The 15,151-nt window shown below is 55.4% G+C and overlaps 1 protein-coding gene across 2 annotated transcripts in view; it reads right to left on the reverse strand.

The window, feature by feature from the left end:
- The window catches only part of L3MBTL1 (L3MBTL histone methyl-lysine binding protein 1), a 29,995-nt gene extending 15,705 nt beyond the window's left edge, over positions 1-14,290 (reverse strand). Inside the window, exons 1-10 of one of the 2 annotated variants that reach the window (XM_063349861.1) lie at positions 14,155-14,290; positions 8,692-8,849; positions 8,278-8,440; positions 6,066-6,289; positions 5,262-5,406; positions 5,000-5,138; positions 4,180-4,303; positions 3,456-3,543; positions 1,172-1,263; positions 432-536 (exon numbers count right to left, since the gene is read on the reverse strand). In XM_063349861.1, the coding sequence (XP_063205931.1) occupies positions 432-536; positions 1,172-1,263; positions 3,456-3,543; positions 4,180-4,303; positions 5,000-5,138; positions 5,262-5,406; positions 6,066-6,289; positions 8,278-8,413 (1,053 nt within the window). In that variant the 5' untranslated portion in view covers positions 8,414-8,440; positions 8,692-8,849; positions 14,155-14,290. Of the gene's footprint in view, positions 1-431; positions 537-1,171; positions 1,264-3,455; positions 3,544-4,179; positions 4,304-4,999; positions 5,139-5,261; positions 5,407-6,065; positions 6,290-8,277; positions 8,461-8,691; positions 8,850-14,154 lie in introns of those variants that run through there. The other variant, XM_063349860.1, reaches the window with a different exon arrangement.
- Between the last annotated feature and the right edge of the window lie 861 nt (positions 14,291-15,151).

Genomic DNA, 15,151 nt, shown 5'->3' on the forward strand with positions numbered 1-15,151 from the left:
TTCGGCTGCCACATGGCTGAGAGGAGAGCTCCACAGACAGAGGGCCTCCACAGACACAAGGAAGAGCAATGGTATCCCTCCACACCCTCCACCTCAAGGGCTCAGACCTGTCTGAGGGGCATCAGCTCAAAGATAAGAAGCTGTTGCCGTCACCACAGTCTCTCCCCCCATGGCTCTGCTGTGTCAGGGGGAGAGAGAGACCAACTAGGCTGAGGCATGATGGCTGCTCCACAGCAGTCTCCTGCCCCTACGAACTGGAAGGAAACCCCCCATTTGCTTGATTGAGGTCATCTCATGCAGTGACATGCAGGCGAGGGCCCAAAGCCCATCTCCTCCACGGGCCAGCTGGCAGCACCTCCCCTCCCATGGAGCCTCCCAACTGCGCAGACACAAGGAGAAACCAAGGAACATGGGAACCGGAGCCGCCTTACCTCAGCCACTGTCAGGATAAAGTACATAGATGGGTGCTGCGGATCGATCCCCTCCAGCTTCATCCCCACTTTAAAGCCATTCTTGTGCTGGGAAGCTACTTGGTACTGGAAACAAAAAATAAACTACAATGTAAAAACACGACACGGGTAGTTGGGTCCAGAAGCATCCCAAGGAGCAACCATCAGGCAATGGGAGCTGCTGGGACCAGGAGATTGTGGGCCACAGGTTATTCTGTCCAAATGTTAATTCTTTTCCCATAGGAAAACACATTCTTCCACCTCCTTGTGGGTTTGCGTCTCTTGCTACTGGTAGGGCAGGGTGTCCCCGGGCTAACAGCTGCAGCTGGGGAGAGTGGGGCATGGGCCTGGCTCCTCTTGCGCTCCGGCAGTCAGAGGCCTGGGAGCAGGGGTGCAGCGCAGCAAGGTGGCCTCAGGAGATCCCACACCTGGCTTTGAGGAAAGGCTGGAAAGGCTCCAGCACCCTGCCAGAGCCACAGGAGTGTCCTAGGCAAATGTGGGGCGCTTGGGAGTGGGGACAGCACCCCGCTGGGGACTCGGGGCAAATCAAAACTGGAGGCTGACTGATCTTCACCTCCAGGTGAAGACGGGAGCTTGCTTATTGCTCAGAGCCCCGCAACATAGGGAAGCAAGGAAGAGAGGCGAAGGAGGAGGGGTGGGAAAAAAAAGGGAAAGAAAAGAGAAGATGGAAGAGGGAAAAAGACAGGAAAATCCCAACTCACATCCTGGAAGAGATCTAAAGGGGCAGCGACAGCTTTCTGCTCCTCCAAGTAGGACGCCCAAGACCAGCCTTCTTTCTTCTCCTCACTGGCACCTGAGCGCAGCACAAACGCACACACAAGAGGCGCTGCTGAGGGTCCGCTCCAGCCTCCGTCCCTGCCTGCCTCGGGGCAGTGTGGAGGGCAGGCGAGTGCATGGGTCCCGCTGGGGCTGCATCCTGCTCTCACGCACAGTCCTGCATCCCTGCAAAGCTCAGCACCATCCTACCAGAGCCCCTTCTCCAGCAAACCTGGCTGGCTGTCTGAGGAGGGACAGAGCCAAGAAGGCCCCTCTCACACAGGTCCCCATGACCTAGATGTCCTCTGTTGCTGTACAACGCCCTAGTAAGGCACCCAAGGAGCCTGAGGGACAAGCCATCCTGTGCAAAGCATCAGGACACCTCTTGCAACCAGTCCTCCTCCAGCCAGTACATCTGAAAAGGCCACACCACTGATGGATTTGGGACAGCGAGCAGGAGCCATCCAGATGTCTGGGAATCACTCCCAGCTGCAAGGGACTCCCGGCCAGTCAAACCAGCAGTGGGCTCACCTCCCACCACCACTCCAGAGGCACCAGCTCTGCTATGCTCTGCTCCAAGACAACCACATCATCTCCCCATGGTGCATCAGGGCCACCCTGATGCCCTACAGATGATGCATTTACCCCCGTGGTATTCACAAAAAGAAGATAGTGTGGTCTCTTCATAGGCAGGGAGGTGATCCTTCATGCCTTCGACACCTTTGGGACAGCCACAAAGGCCTTGTCCGAGGCACATGAGAAACAACCCAAGCCTCTTGCTCTCCAGCCACTTTCTCCCCCTGCTTCGTAGTGCCTGAAGGGACTCCAGGAATGCTGTGCCTAATCCAGCACCGAGTAATTCACAGCTACAGGTCAGCCATGGCAGAGAGCCTTGGGTAGAGCAGGCCAGAAATGCAGGGGAAGAACAGACCAACTCCTTCCTCCCATGGGCTTAGGGGAAGTGAAGATGGAAAAAAATACGAACTTACAGACGAAATTAAGCTGAGCTTCAATGAGCAAGGTTACTAACCTAGATGCGTTGCTCACACTTAGGAGTGATGAACACCTTTATTATTCTTTAGGACATAGAAAAAAAGGGGAAGGCATGTTTGGGGAATCCATTAAGTACAAGCTCCGCACTTCTGGAGAATGACAAATACACCTGGAGACAGAGCATACATCGACTCTGCTGCATTGAAGCATCCAGCTGTGCATTTTGTTTGATGATGTACTTCTACAGTAAGAGGAAATAAAATGCCGAAATAACAAGGCTCAACACTGCTTACTTGTATGCAACAGGGAAGGTTACATGCTCAGGACTCATATTGTAGAGAAAAGGACCTGGCAAGTGAGTATGAGATCCCTTTTTAATAGTGGTTAACTCAGTGTAACATCAGGGGTTAACACCTGGCCCCTGTTACTGTCCCTACATTTGGCTATGGAGAGGAGTATGAAGCTGGAACAGTTTCATTTAAAAATTACCTTGAGTATGACCATTCACTATTCAAAGACAAAAGATTTCCCGTAAGTGTTTATTTGCAGTATTTTCCCATGTTCTCCTTCCCCCTCGCCCCCATCGCGCTGCAGGGAAAAAAAAAAACGAACAAGCAAACACTGCACCCCTCAGCTTGTCTCCTTGCCCTCTTGTGTCGACAGCTCTGCATTTGAGATCTCCTCTCATATGGCCCAGGAACAGATCCCCAAGAGATGAGACAACCCCAAATCACCCGGCTTCAGTGGCACTAGACCTACAGGAGCAGCTCCCAAACTTGTGAGCTCCCGATCACCTGAGGGGAGTTCCCCATAAGACTGTCCAAAGGCCGGGGCAAAGCCAGATGCGGCGCAGAACCACGTTATTGCTCAGGACAGTGCCTCTTGGAACAAACACAGTATCCACGAGCACGTAATAAAATCAGCTCCCAAGCGGAGGGACCAGAAAGCACTGTACAGGACGGCCCAATGCCTGAAGAAGACACAGCCGTATCTGTAAGGGTGCCCCGTCCCATGGAGAGAAAGAGAGGAAAGGAGAGAAATGGAAAGAGACAGAGAGAGCAGGATCAAGCAAGCAGAGGAGCTTACAAGCCTTCAAGGAACACGTACCAGCGCATTGCACTGGGTGTTTGACTCTGCTGGAGCACCAAAATGCTGGCCCAGCCCCGCAGCACTGCAGTGGGACCCCACAGCCGTGGCAGGAGTGCCCACCCCACCACCCACCCGGCCCCTACATACCGTGCTGGCTCCCATTCCACGCGTTGGCCTCTGGATTGCTGATGGCAGCGTCTCCTGCAGAGCTTTTCCTCTCTTCCTGCTTTTCCTCCTAGTCATGAGAGCAGACAAAACAGAAACCCATCATGTTGGAGGTCTGCACAGAGGTTTATGCTGTGTTGTACCCTCACACTGGTGCCAAGGGCCACACTGTGCCTCCGCAACATCCAGGATTTGACTGATGCTTGGCCCAGAAATGGCTGGGCAAGAGGAACTGATGGTGGGAGCCCAAGGGGGATTTTGGTGCTGAGTGGTAGCAATCACACCTGGAGTGGATCGGCTACAATCAGGGCTGGCAAGCAGAGCTTCCTTGCCTTGTCAAAGTCACTCTTCCTTCCCCGGGATACACATCACACAGACACTCTCTTACTTCAACACTTACTTTGGTGGTCTAGACTCAAGAGAGCAGTTGAGAGCGTTAGATACCTACAGCCCAATCAGGATGTGTCTAGCACTGCCGAATCCAAGGCGCTCGGCATGCCAAGCAGCCAGCCAAGCGGCTAGAAGCCCTGACGCTCCACACATTCAAGTCTTTTTGGCATTAACAGCCAACAGGTTACCCCTTTGACATATAGCTGACATAGCACTGAGAAGAACTGCGCACACCCGCAGTGCATACAGGGGCGGCCCATGGCCCACCCTTGACATTGGCACGCGCACGCACGGGCCCTCCCTGCCCTCTTCCTACCATTTGCTCAGATTCGTATTCTTCCTCTGAAGGGCTCTGGTAGTCCTTCCTCTTTCGTTTCTTCACCGGCTTGAGGATTTCAGTGGCATTGGTGCTGCTGGCAGAGTTTTCCACAATGACAGACCTGCACAGAGGAAGGAAGAGTAAACCACTATGGCACGTGGCAATGGCTGGGGTGTCAGCAAGGGAGTAGGTAGGTGCTGGAGAATCACTGTCACCCCATTCTTACTCACACATGCTCCCATACCCCACAACTAACGTATGCACTCCTCTCAGCGCACAAGTTGGCAAGAGATTAGAACCAGGGTACAGACCAGAATCACCCTCACACGCTCGGGTGTCAGAAACCTGAACCCAGGGACGGATCAAAAGCGATCTAGTTTCGTAGCAGGCCTCTAAGCTGCATCAGAATCACACAGAGATGCTGGAAAACGAGTCCCAGGAGTCACACATTAGTAAGCAGAGGGGCTAGACATGCCCTCATGACCCACGCCTCCCAGTGCTGCTCAGCCCGGAAGCACCCACTGCAGCAACCTCCCGCTGCAGCCCTGCTCCAGCAGACATGTGTTTATGAGGCCACAAATCGGGCACGAGAGAGTCTGGCTCCCGTGCTTCCTGCTGTCCCTTGGGATAAGTCTTCACCCCGCGCCTCTGCAGATAGGGCGCCCTGCCTACAGGAAGGAGGGAAACAAGTGGGGTCCCCAGCACCTGCCAGAGACAGATGCACTTGCATCCCTTGCTGGAGCACGCGGACGAGGGGAGGGAGGGCAGACGGATGGATGGAGATGGCTCTGCATGGAGCAGACTCCCCTTCCTTTACCTTTCTTTGAACTGCTGGTGACAGTGCTCACTGCAGAAGCCCCTGCCTTCCCGGGCTCCGTCCGACACGTGCCTCCGGCCACAGGTATCACAGTGGCACATGCTTTCTGCTGGTGGCAGCTTGGTCTGTTCTGGCACATCTGAGTCAGAGAGGAGAAGAGCAGTGAGGCACAAGGTGCAGCAAAGGAAGGGGAGCAGGATGCAGGAGACATTTGCTTTGGATGATGGTACCCACCCCAAAAGTGCCACCATGGTGCCCTTACCCTGAGCCACAGTAGGATTGTCCCTGCTGGTGGGTGCCACCTCTGACTCCCCATCTTTCTCTGTGGGACCCTCCTTTATAGCTTCCACTGGAGGCACCTTATCAGCACTCACCACCTTCAGCGTTCCGTACTCATTTATTCGAAACTATGTTATTGAACAAAAAAACCAAAGAAAAATAGTTAACAAGGCGGATAGAAATTTAACTTGATAGCTAGTGGGTACATGTGAGCTCTGAAAATGAGAGGGACATTGTCTGGTCGTTAGTGCATCCAACAAGAGGACAGTGCTTTCGATGACAGAGGCAAGCACTGCCCCAAAGTCACCTGTCCTGCTGCCCCTCACAGAACCACAGAATAGTAGGCGTTGGAAAGGACCTCTGGAGATCATCTAGTCCAACCCCCCTGCCCGGGCAGGGTCACCCAGAGCAGGCTGCACAGGGATGCATCCAGGCAGGTTTGGAATGTCTCCAGAGATGGAGACTCCACCACCTCTCTGGGCATCCCTCTGCGTCCCTGTGCAGGGCAGATGTGCTGCAGCCCCTCGGGGCACCATGTGTGTGCTCTCTCTGCTGAGTTCACAAGACGGGAGGGACACAGGGACACGGGATGGGGCACAAGGAGAGCCTCGCAGAGCTGGAACAGCTGAGGGATCCTCCAGCTGGGGTGTGGGTACTGCCAGGGGCCATGTCACATCCTGGTGGTCCCTGCCTGCCACAGGCTGGGGGACTGCCACTTACAAGGACAAGTGGCTTCGGGGAGTGGCAAGGTTGGGGAGGAAACACAGTGGCCCAGGGCTACACTTACCCGCAGGTTACTCCCAGGCAAAGTAGCCACCCCGTCTTTCCACTCCAGCACACGGACCGTGCTGCAGGTCTGCACCCCGCTGATCTGGGGAATGACAGTAGCTGTGATGGGCTCGCTCCCCGCTCCCCTCTCTGGCCTCTCGGCCCCTGTGCTCCTCTGTGGCTCCCGAGGGAATCGCTGAATTTCTAAGGTGCTCGTGGGAAGATTGATGGTAGTGGCATTTGCTTGAGAAGGGAAGAAAGGAAACAAACAACGAGAGGCATACACAGAACACTTAACTGATGCAAACAATGCTCAAAGGCAGCACAAAATGACAAAGAGGATGGTTTCCCAGCCAAGAGCTCAGTGCTGTGGGCTAAAGCACCCACAAGCAGGCAGCGTGACCCAACAAGATCTGCAGCCAGCAATGGCTTGTGCTGGAGGGTGGCACCAACAATATCCTCATTCAAGGGTTCCTACTTCAGTCTGACCTCAGACTGTTCCCATGACCAGGATGCCCTGATGTGGCAAGATTGTGCTGGTGAGCTCCTGGACTGCATCTTCTAGTTACATTTCAAAGGAACACGCTGTGCAGCCCAGGGCTTCTCCACAATGGGAACGAAGGCACCGGGAGCAGGAAAAATTGGGAGACTTTCTGCTAAAGAACGCCCCTGATCTCACCTAACATATATCCACGCTTTTCTCACACACCTCCTGAAAGACGCTGGTCAGTGGGGCTGAAAATTGTTCTCCCAATTTTCAAGGACAATTTTCAAGAACAATTTTCAAGAAGGACGACCCTGGTAGTTATAGGCCTGTCAGTCTCACTTCAGTGCCTGGTAAAATCACGCAGAAGGTTATTCTGGGAGTTACTGAAAAACACTTGAGAGACAATGCAGTCGTTGGTCATGGCCAACATGGGTTCATGAGGGGAAAGTCCTGCTTAACTAACTTAATTTCCTTTTATGAAAAGGTCACCCATCGAGCTGACCAAGGGAAGCCAGCAGATGTGGGGGTGTGGGATTTTAAGAAAGCTTTTCATACTGTCTCTCACAGCAGCCTTCTGGACAAAACATCCAGCATACAGCTGGATAAGTCCCTGGCACGCTGGGTGAACAATGGGCTGACGGGTTGGACTCAAAGACTTACAGTAAACAGGAGCACATCAGGCTGGCGGCCAGTCACCAGTGGGGTTCCCCAAGGCTCAATTTCAGGGACACTGCTCTTTAATGTTTTTATAAATGATCTGGATGCAGGAGTTGAATGTCCATTAAGTAAGTTTGATGATGATACTAAATTAGGAGGAGCGGCGGACTCCCTCGAGGGTAAAGAGGCCTTACGGAGAGATCTGGATAAGCTAGAGAGCTGGGCAATCACCAGCTGTATGATATTTAACAAGAGCAAGTGATGGATTCTGCACCTGGGATGGGGTTATCCTGGTTATTCAGACAAACCAGGGGATCAGAGGCTGGAGAGCAGCCCCAGGGAAAGATCTGAGGGTTTGGGTTGATGGAAGCTGAGCAGGAGTCAGCAGCGTGCCAGCTGGGCAAGGGAGGCGACTGTCCCGCTCTGCACCGCACTGGAGCGGCCCCACCTCCAGCTCGGAGCGCGGTTTGGGGCACCTCAATAGAAGACGGACATCGAACTATTGGAGTGTGTCCAGAGGAGGGTGACCGAGACGGTGAAAGGTCTCGAGGGCAAGACTTAGGAGGAGCCGCTGAGGTCGCTTGGCACGCTCGGCCTGGAGAAGAGCAGGCTGAGGGGTGTCCCCATGGCAGCCTGTGCCTTCCTCGAGGGGGACAGCGGAGGGGAGGCGCTGATCTCTTCTCTCTGGTGACCAGTGACGGGGCACGAGGGAATGGAATGAAGCTGCGTCAGGGGAAGTCCAGGTTGGACATGAGGAAAAGGTTCTTCTGGTCGATCTGTAGAACAGGCACCCCAGGGAGCGGTACCAAGCCTGTCAGAGTTCAGGAAGACTCTGGACAATGCTCTTAGTCACATGGTTTAGTTTTAGGTAGTCCTGCGAGGAGCAGGGAGTTGGGCTCAATGATCCTTTTGGGTCCCTTCCAACTCGAGATATCCTACGGTAGTATGATAATGCAGCAACCCAGGAGCCCACGTGCCCTGCAAAGCAGGCACCCAGCACACTGTGCTGCCAAGGTTTTGGAGGAGCACAGATATACAAGGATTGTGAGGCGTCAATGTCGGGGAGAAGGCATACCACCATGCATACCTGGTATGATGAAGGCAGTCGTTGGCAGGTGGGTGCTCTGCACAGTGCTCTCGGTGGTGACCACATGGACGCTGACCTCCCCAGCGGCATTCCCCTTCGTGCTTCTCACAACCTCCATCTCTGCTCTGCTGTCCATCCCCTTGCCTGGACACAGAGCGAGACACTGGAAGACAGCAAGAAAGAAATCGAGTTGGGTACAAGTACAAACATGACAAAAGAGTGAGAAAGAGACTGTGGAAGATGGTCCCTCCCTTTCCACCATCTCCCAGTAGAAACCCCTGTAAGACGTACTAAAGGCCCATTGAACCCAAGAGAGAACTGCATGAAGGTCACAGCTGGTACCAACATGACCTAGTAAAGCCCCTGTTGCGAGATCCCAGCTCAGTCTTGCAAACGCCAAGGGTTTTTTCTTACCTGGCCCCACCATAAGATGGTCTGAGCACAGGAGGTTCCCCACAAGCAATGGCTGCTCTTGGCTCCCACTGGGGCCTACACCACTCTGACGCAGACTATGACTGAGGGTTGTCAAATCCTACCCTGGAGAAGATGGAGGTCCCTGATCTTCTAAGTGGCTGTAAGAGAGAATTTCACAAGTTAACCGGGGTGGTAGTGGTGGGGAACATGAAGTCCACTGCATGCAGCTGAGTCTCTCACAGAACTGGTGATGTTCAACCCATTTAGCCATGAATTTCAAGGAGCAGGCAAAGTGTCAGGGCCCTGAGGGCACTACTGGGCCTTAGTGGCCCTGACCAGCCTCCTCTGGGACCCACGGGCCCAGGGGCCCCACGTCAGCCGACCCTCAACCTGTCCACACCGTGCTGCAGCAGTGCTGGTGTCCAGCTGCTGTCTGGCGGCAGCAGGACCTGAGTGGCCAGCTTGTCCTGGCTTGATCTCAGACCTTGTCTGGTGACCTGAGCTCCTAGCTGGACCTGGCCACAGTGGCCCTGCCGGCTGTCTTCCTCGGTTCCCTGTCCCTAGGGCAGCAGCTGGCCCTTGCCGTGCCCCAGCAGGCAGGATGGTGCCTACACCAGCATGTCCCCAGACCAGGGCCTGCCTGCAAGCCGGGAGGAAGACCAGAGTTGCCTCCCGGTGCCCAGGGTGCCTCGGCGAGGGAGGGCGCTCGGTGCCGCTCCTGCCCTCATGAAAAACGCAATGGACACACAGAGCTAAGCAGGAAACCAGCAGTTTTTCACCGTAAGGGTGGTGAGACACTGGTTACCCTGAGAAGCTGTGGATGCCCCATCCCCAGAGGTGTTCAACGCCAGGTTGGACGGGGCTTTGAGGTGTCCCTACCCAGGGCATGGGGGTGGAAATAGATGATCTTCAAGGTCCCTTCCAACCTAAACCATTCTATGATTCAGTATAATCGGATGCACTCAGGGAAGGCAGATTTCTCCATGCCCACTGAAAATGATGGTCTGAGTGTCCCAGAGACTGCTGGAGTCTGAGGACACTGGGCTGGGGAAGGATTTTGGACCTGCCCTGTTTCCCACACCCTCTTCAAAGCACTTGCCACCAGGATGGAGGCAGGGCCGCTATGGGGCTAAGCAGGGGACCACGCTCACGTCTTGGGTGCTTTTGATGCGATGTGAATTTGAAAGAGAAGACAGCCATGTGGGAAACGGGATAACCGTTTCAGTGAAGCACGGTTAAATAAGAATTTGGCTACAAAAGGTAAAGTCTGGAATTTTAAAACCTGACACATTAATATCAAGGTGTTACAACCAACGGGTAAAGAGTGGGACAATGTGCTCTACTTCTTCCTCTCTCTTACAGTGCTGCCAGGTTTCTGATCAGAAATACCTGATGTTCAACTGACAAATAGTACGGAACTTTAAGGCCCTCCAGGTGCAACATCAGAAACACACTGTTAATTGTCAGGAGAACTGAAGGAAATGAGTAACTCAGCTGGACACCAGACTCCAACTGAAAGCCAAAACGAATTGGGCAAGCCAACCTGTCTCGCTGCTTCCTAATACCACCTAGGAACCTATCTGCTTTCTTAGGCACTTAAATCTGATATTTATCCTTGACTCCTCACTCGGGTCAAATGTTTCAAGTACAACTCCTCATCTTGTGGGAGCTGTCGGCTTTTCTTTTATTTTTTTATTTTTTATTTAAAGAGAACTTGGGACTGGAAGCGCCTAGAAAGGAAGAGGAATAACTAGATCCAGTGACAAAGCTGGGTGATGCTCAAACTCATCTCTGTACAGCAGCCTATGACATAAATACAATAGTAAATAATTGCACAGGAAATAACCAGCAGTAATTATCACGCGTCAAAAAGCTCTCCCAAGCCTTGCGGGGCTGCCTGACGATGCTGTTGAGACTGGTTCTCCTGGGCCTTGTGAGTTCAGGCTGAACAGAATGAATTTGGACTATAGATTGCGGCGCTATTCCTTAAACTAGAAGAACTAAAGCAAAACTTTCAAGTTGGGAAACCAAGGACCTGCACAGAGAACGGGGTCCCCGCATCACCCCTCACCTTGCAGGGGAGGGCACAGGTTGAACCTCCCGAGCACCAGACCGCGGCTGGGGACAGCTGATCCACACACGTATTCACACGTGCAGAGGCAACTGGACGCGAAACACACAACTTAAGGCAACCGGGCTTCACTGGTTCTGCTGCTCGCAAAGTTTCTAGTTCATCAAACAAGAAACGTTGGGTGTTGGCACACCAGTGCTTCGGACCAGCGGCACAGGGGCTTGGAAAGCAAGCATTTCTACAATTGCCATACACACAAGCCTCAAACTCTGCCACAGTTTCACACCCGCCCCCTCGCAAAACCATGGCAAAGCCAGGGAATGATCCTCTGTTTGGAAAGAGGAGGGATATGCTGTGTGCAACAGGCCATAGAGGAGCACAGAGAAAAGCAGCTCCCAGCACAGAGATGCTGTACAGCCCCATCAGCACGTTAGAAAGCACAGTCTGGTCAAAATGTGTTTCTTTTCATCAAAAAATTGGCTGCAAATAACTGTATTTCAAACAATATTAACATGTTTATTGACTTTGTGGCTTCTCAGATTTCTAAATATTCCTGAAATCTGCACTGGGATATGCTGGAGGCCACTCAGCTGGAAAGATAAAGCTTGATGGAAAAGGCCCTGGGGGTCCTGGTGGACACACCAGCTTGACCATGAGCCAGCAAAGGCGGCAAAGGGTGTCCCGGGCTGCCTTAGGAGCAGTGTCCCAGCTGGTGGAGGGAGGTGATCCTTCCCCTCCGCTCAGCACCGCTGAGGCCACCCCTGAAGTGCTGGGTCGGGCGCTGCGCTCCCCAGTACGAGAGAGACAGGGACAGACTGGAGAGAGTCCAGCGAAGGTGATGAAGGGACTGGAGCGTCTCTGCTACGAGGAGAGGCTGAGAGAGCTGGGGCTGTTCAGCCTGGAGCAGAGCAGGCTCCGGGGGAGCTCGTCCCCTGGAGGGGGGGTGCAGAGAGGACGGAGCCAGGCTTTTCCCGGTGGTACCCAGGGACAGGACCAGAGGCCATGGGCACAAACCGAGGGTCCCTCTGAACACCAGGGAACACTTCTCCACTGTCAGGGTGACGGAGCACTGGCACAGGGTGCACAGGGAGGTGGTGGAGTCTCCATCCATGGAGATACTCAAAAGGCTCCTGGACACGGTGCTGGGCAGCTGGCTCTGGGCGGCCCTGATGGAGCAGGGGGTTGGACGAGGTGATCACCAGAGGTGCCCACCAGAGGTGCCACCAACCTCAACCACCCTGTGATTCTGCAAATTATTTTTTCAGGAATTTCCTCAGCTATAACAGAGAACTTCCCCATCCTTAACAACAGCTGAGGTATGGATTATTAATTACCTCCAGCGGCAAAATTGAGCCTTTAAGAAAAAGCACCAACAGGGATCATGCTAAAACTGCAAGCGGTACACCAGAGCACTGCAGAGACACAATGGACTGCGAGCTGCTCCCTTGGATCTTCCCATCTTCTGGCATTGCCCAGGGCAGGCTATCGGCACAGCAGAAAGTATTTGCTCCACATACACACAGGAGCACACTCAGTAACACCCATTGCACAGGTAGGTGGCCCAGCAGGGAAAGGCAAGCACACACACCTCTGCCCTTCCAACTCTGACTGTTGCTTTAAACCCAGGAGGCAATGCCTCCTCTGGAATAAATCAGGAGCCACAAAGCCCTCCTAGGTTCTGCTGCAGCGTGGGGTGAGGTTTGGAATGGACCACGGGATTTATCAATATCTCAAAGCAGGATGAAACATCCTTCCATGCAGTAAGAAGCTGTTCGTGTTGCACGTTTCAAAATAGCAAATAGATTCCGTGAAGATAGAGATCGGTGAGAGAAGGGCAAGACAGCAGCAAGCTGCCTTCAGCTTTAGGTTCAGACACAGCTACCAAAGCTGAGACGTTCAGGCTGGGTGTCACCTACCTCCCCCAGGAGCATCACTGACACCGGGACTTGCTCTTGGGCCTGTGGATCTGCTCAGACCCGCACGTGGGGAGAATGAGCAGTTACTGGTGATCCATGTGCCACCCCAAATGGCTCAAGGTGACACCACCGAAGTTCAAGGCTGAAGCCAGAAGGCAGCCTGAAGCCTGGGCAGCTCCGACAGAGCGCAGACCCCCAGCCACCACTGAGAGGGGCAACAAAGGGGACACCCGCATCCCACCTTCCGCTCTGCTGCTGTAAGCCACTGCCTCTCGGGAGCGCCAGCCCTGCTGCAGCACCCAGCCCCGCACAGAGTTAGGGCATAACACAGGGTATTTTTCCACAAGTACAAGTTACACTTATAAGCAGGCAGAAACGTCCAAAGAGGATTAATACATGACTCCGAAATATTTCAAAATGCCCGGTCTTTAACAACTAATGAAGAAATAAATCCAGAACCTGTCCTAGATCACATGGAGCATCCTCTCCGTAGCCTGGGCTGTGTGTTGCATGTCCTACTAAGCTGGACTAATGCCCGCCATGCTGCAGGACCCTTGCAAGGACGGCAGCGGTGTCATTGTCAGCCTCCAGGACAGCATGTGCTCACGCGGTGTTTGAGAAACACCAGAAGGAAGGTCAGGTGGCCACCCTGGAAGGGGCTTCCAACCTCTGTGTCCCCCAGAGAGGATCCCTTGGGAAAGCTAGGGAAGAACAGTCCCGTTCCCTGTCTCTGCTGGACACCGCTGGGTCACGCCTGGGCAGTGCCTCGTGCCACACACACGGAGCTGGGACCAGCCAGCCCAGCGGGACCTGCAGCCACACCAGTACAGAACATATCACAGAACGGTTGGGTTGGAAGGGACCTTAAAGATCATCTCGTTCCACCCCCCTGCCCTGGGCAGGGACACCTCCCACCAGCCCAGGTTGCTCCAAGCCCCGTCCAACCTGGCCTTGAACCCCTCCAGGGAGGGACTACTCCAAAGAAGATACACACCTGCACCTCCATTTCTTTTTGTGTTTATTTTTTTTTTTCTTTTTTAGTAAGCTATCTTCCCACTTTGGGGCATAGTGGTTGCCTTGAGAGGAAAAAAAAAAAACAAACAAACAAACACAAACCACTTTGCTGCACATCAGCGTTCCATCCCTAAATGGACCCGGACCCGCAGCCGCCCCGCCGCCCCCCGCGGGGCACCGGGCGGGCAGCCCCCGGCCCGCTCCGCTCCCGGCCGCCCCCCGGCACCCCGCCGGGCCCGGGCCGCCCTGCCCCAGCCCGAGCTGGCTTTCGATAAAAGGCGGCGATGGCGGAGCGTCCCTCCCCCACCGGGCCCGGGGCCGCCCCGGCTGCAGGGGGCGGCGCGGAGCGGCCACCCCACCCCGGCAAGGCCGCGGCCCCGCTCACCCGTCCCGGGCCTCGCCTCCGAGGCGGGGAGGCGGCCCCCGGGGCCGGGGCAGCGCCCGCCCGGCCGCGCTCCTTACCTGAGCGGCGGGGCCCGGCGGCGGGGGCCCGGCCGGGGCGCTGTCTGCGAGGCGCAGCGGGGGCGGCCCGGCCCGGCCTGCGCTGCGCGGAGCCCCGCGGTACGGCTGGGCCGCGGCGGCGCCCGCACGGCCCGGCCCGGCCCGGCCCGGGGCTGGCGGGGGAGGGAGCGGGGCCGCGCCGGGCGGGGCGCGGGTGTGTGCGGGGAGGGGGGGGGCGGGCGGTAATTGGGCAGGGTGAAAATGCAATGCACTTAATGAGCGCCGTCGCCATGGCAACCCGCGGGTGCCTCCACGCCGCAGTGGCGGGGGTTTAATCCCGCCGCAGGATTTCGGGGAGCTGCCTGGCGGGGATTGGGGGGGGTCGCCATGGCGACGCCGCGGACACTACCACCACCGCCACCCCCCCACGCCCCCCAGGCCGGGCCCCCGGGGCCGCCCCCACACACACACACACACTCCTCGCCCCGGCCTGGGCTTGTCCCCGCCGCGCTGAGGAGCCCCCGGTGGCACCGGTCACCCCGGGACAGGCCGGGCTGCGGGGTGCCAGTGTCCTCGCTGCCCACACTGGCTGAAACACCCTTTTCCACTGCTTTTTTCTCTCTGGGGTTAGATGGGATGGGGATGTGTGTGGGGGGGGATTGAAAGCCAGAAGCTGCTTTTTCTCTAAAATCACTGATATTAACCTAATCCCCCTCGGAGGGTAGGCGGGGGGATGACGACGTGTCCTCCTCTCCTCAGCAGCCTAAACTGGCTCCCCGGAGACCACACCGTCTCTCCGGGCCCTCTCCGACAGGGACAGGCACGGGCTGACCCGGCGAAGGTGGAGGAGCCTCTCAGGCTCAAGGAACAACCAGAGAACACGGACACGACTCCCCAGGATCTGCGGGAAGCGAGAGGATCGCTCCAACGAGTCCTCCGGAGGAAAGGCAGGACTTGCTCCTGCGCTGTGCTTCAAAACCTGGGGCAGCTTTACCTGCCACCCAGTTGGCATTTTTAT

Source organism: Chroicocephalus ridibundus, chromosome 12, assembly GCF_963924245.1.
Source record: "Chroicocephalus ridibundus chromosome 12, bChrRid1.1, whole genome shotgun sequence".
NCBI lineage: Eukaryota > Metazoa > Chordata > Aves > Charadriiformes > Laridae > Chroicocephalus > Chroicocephalus ridibundus.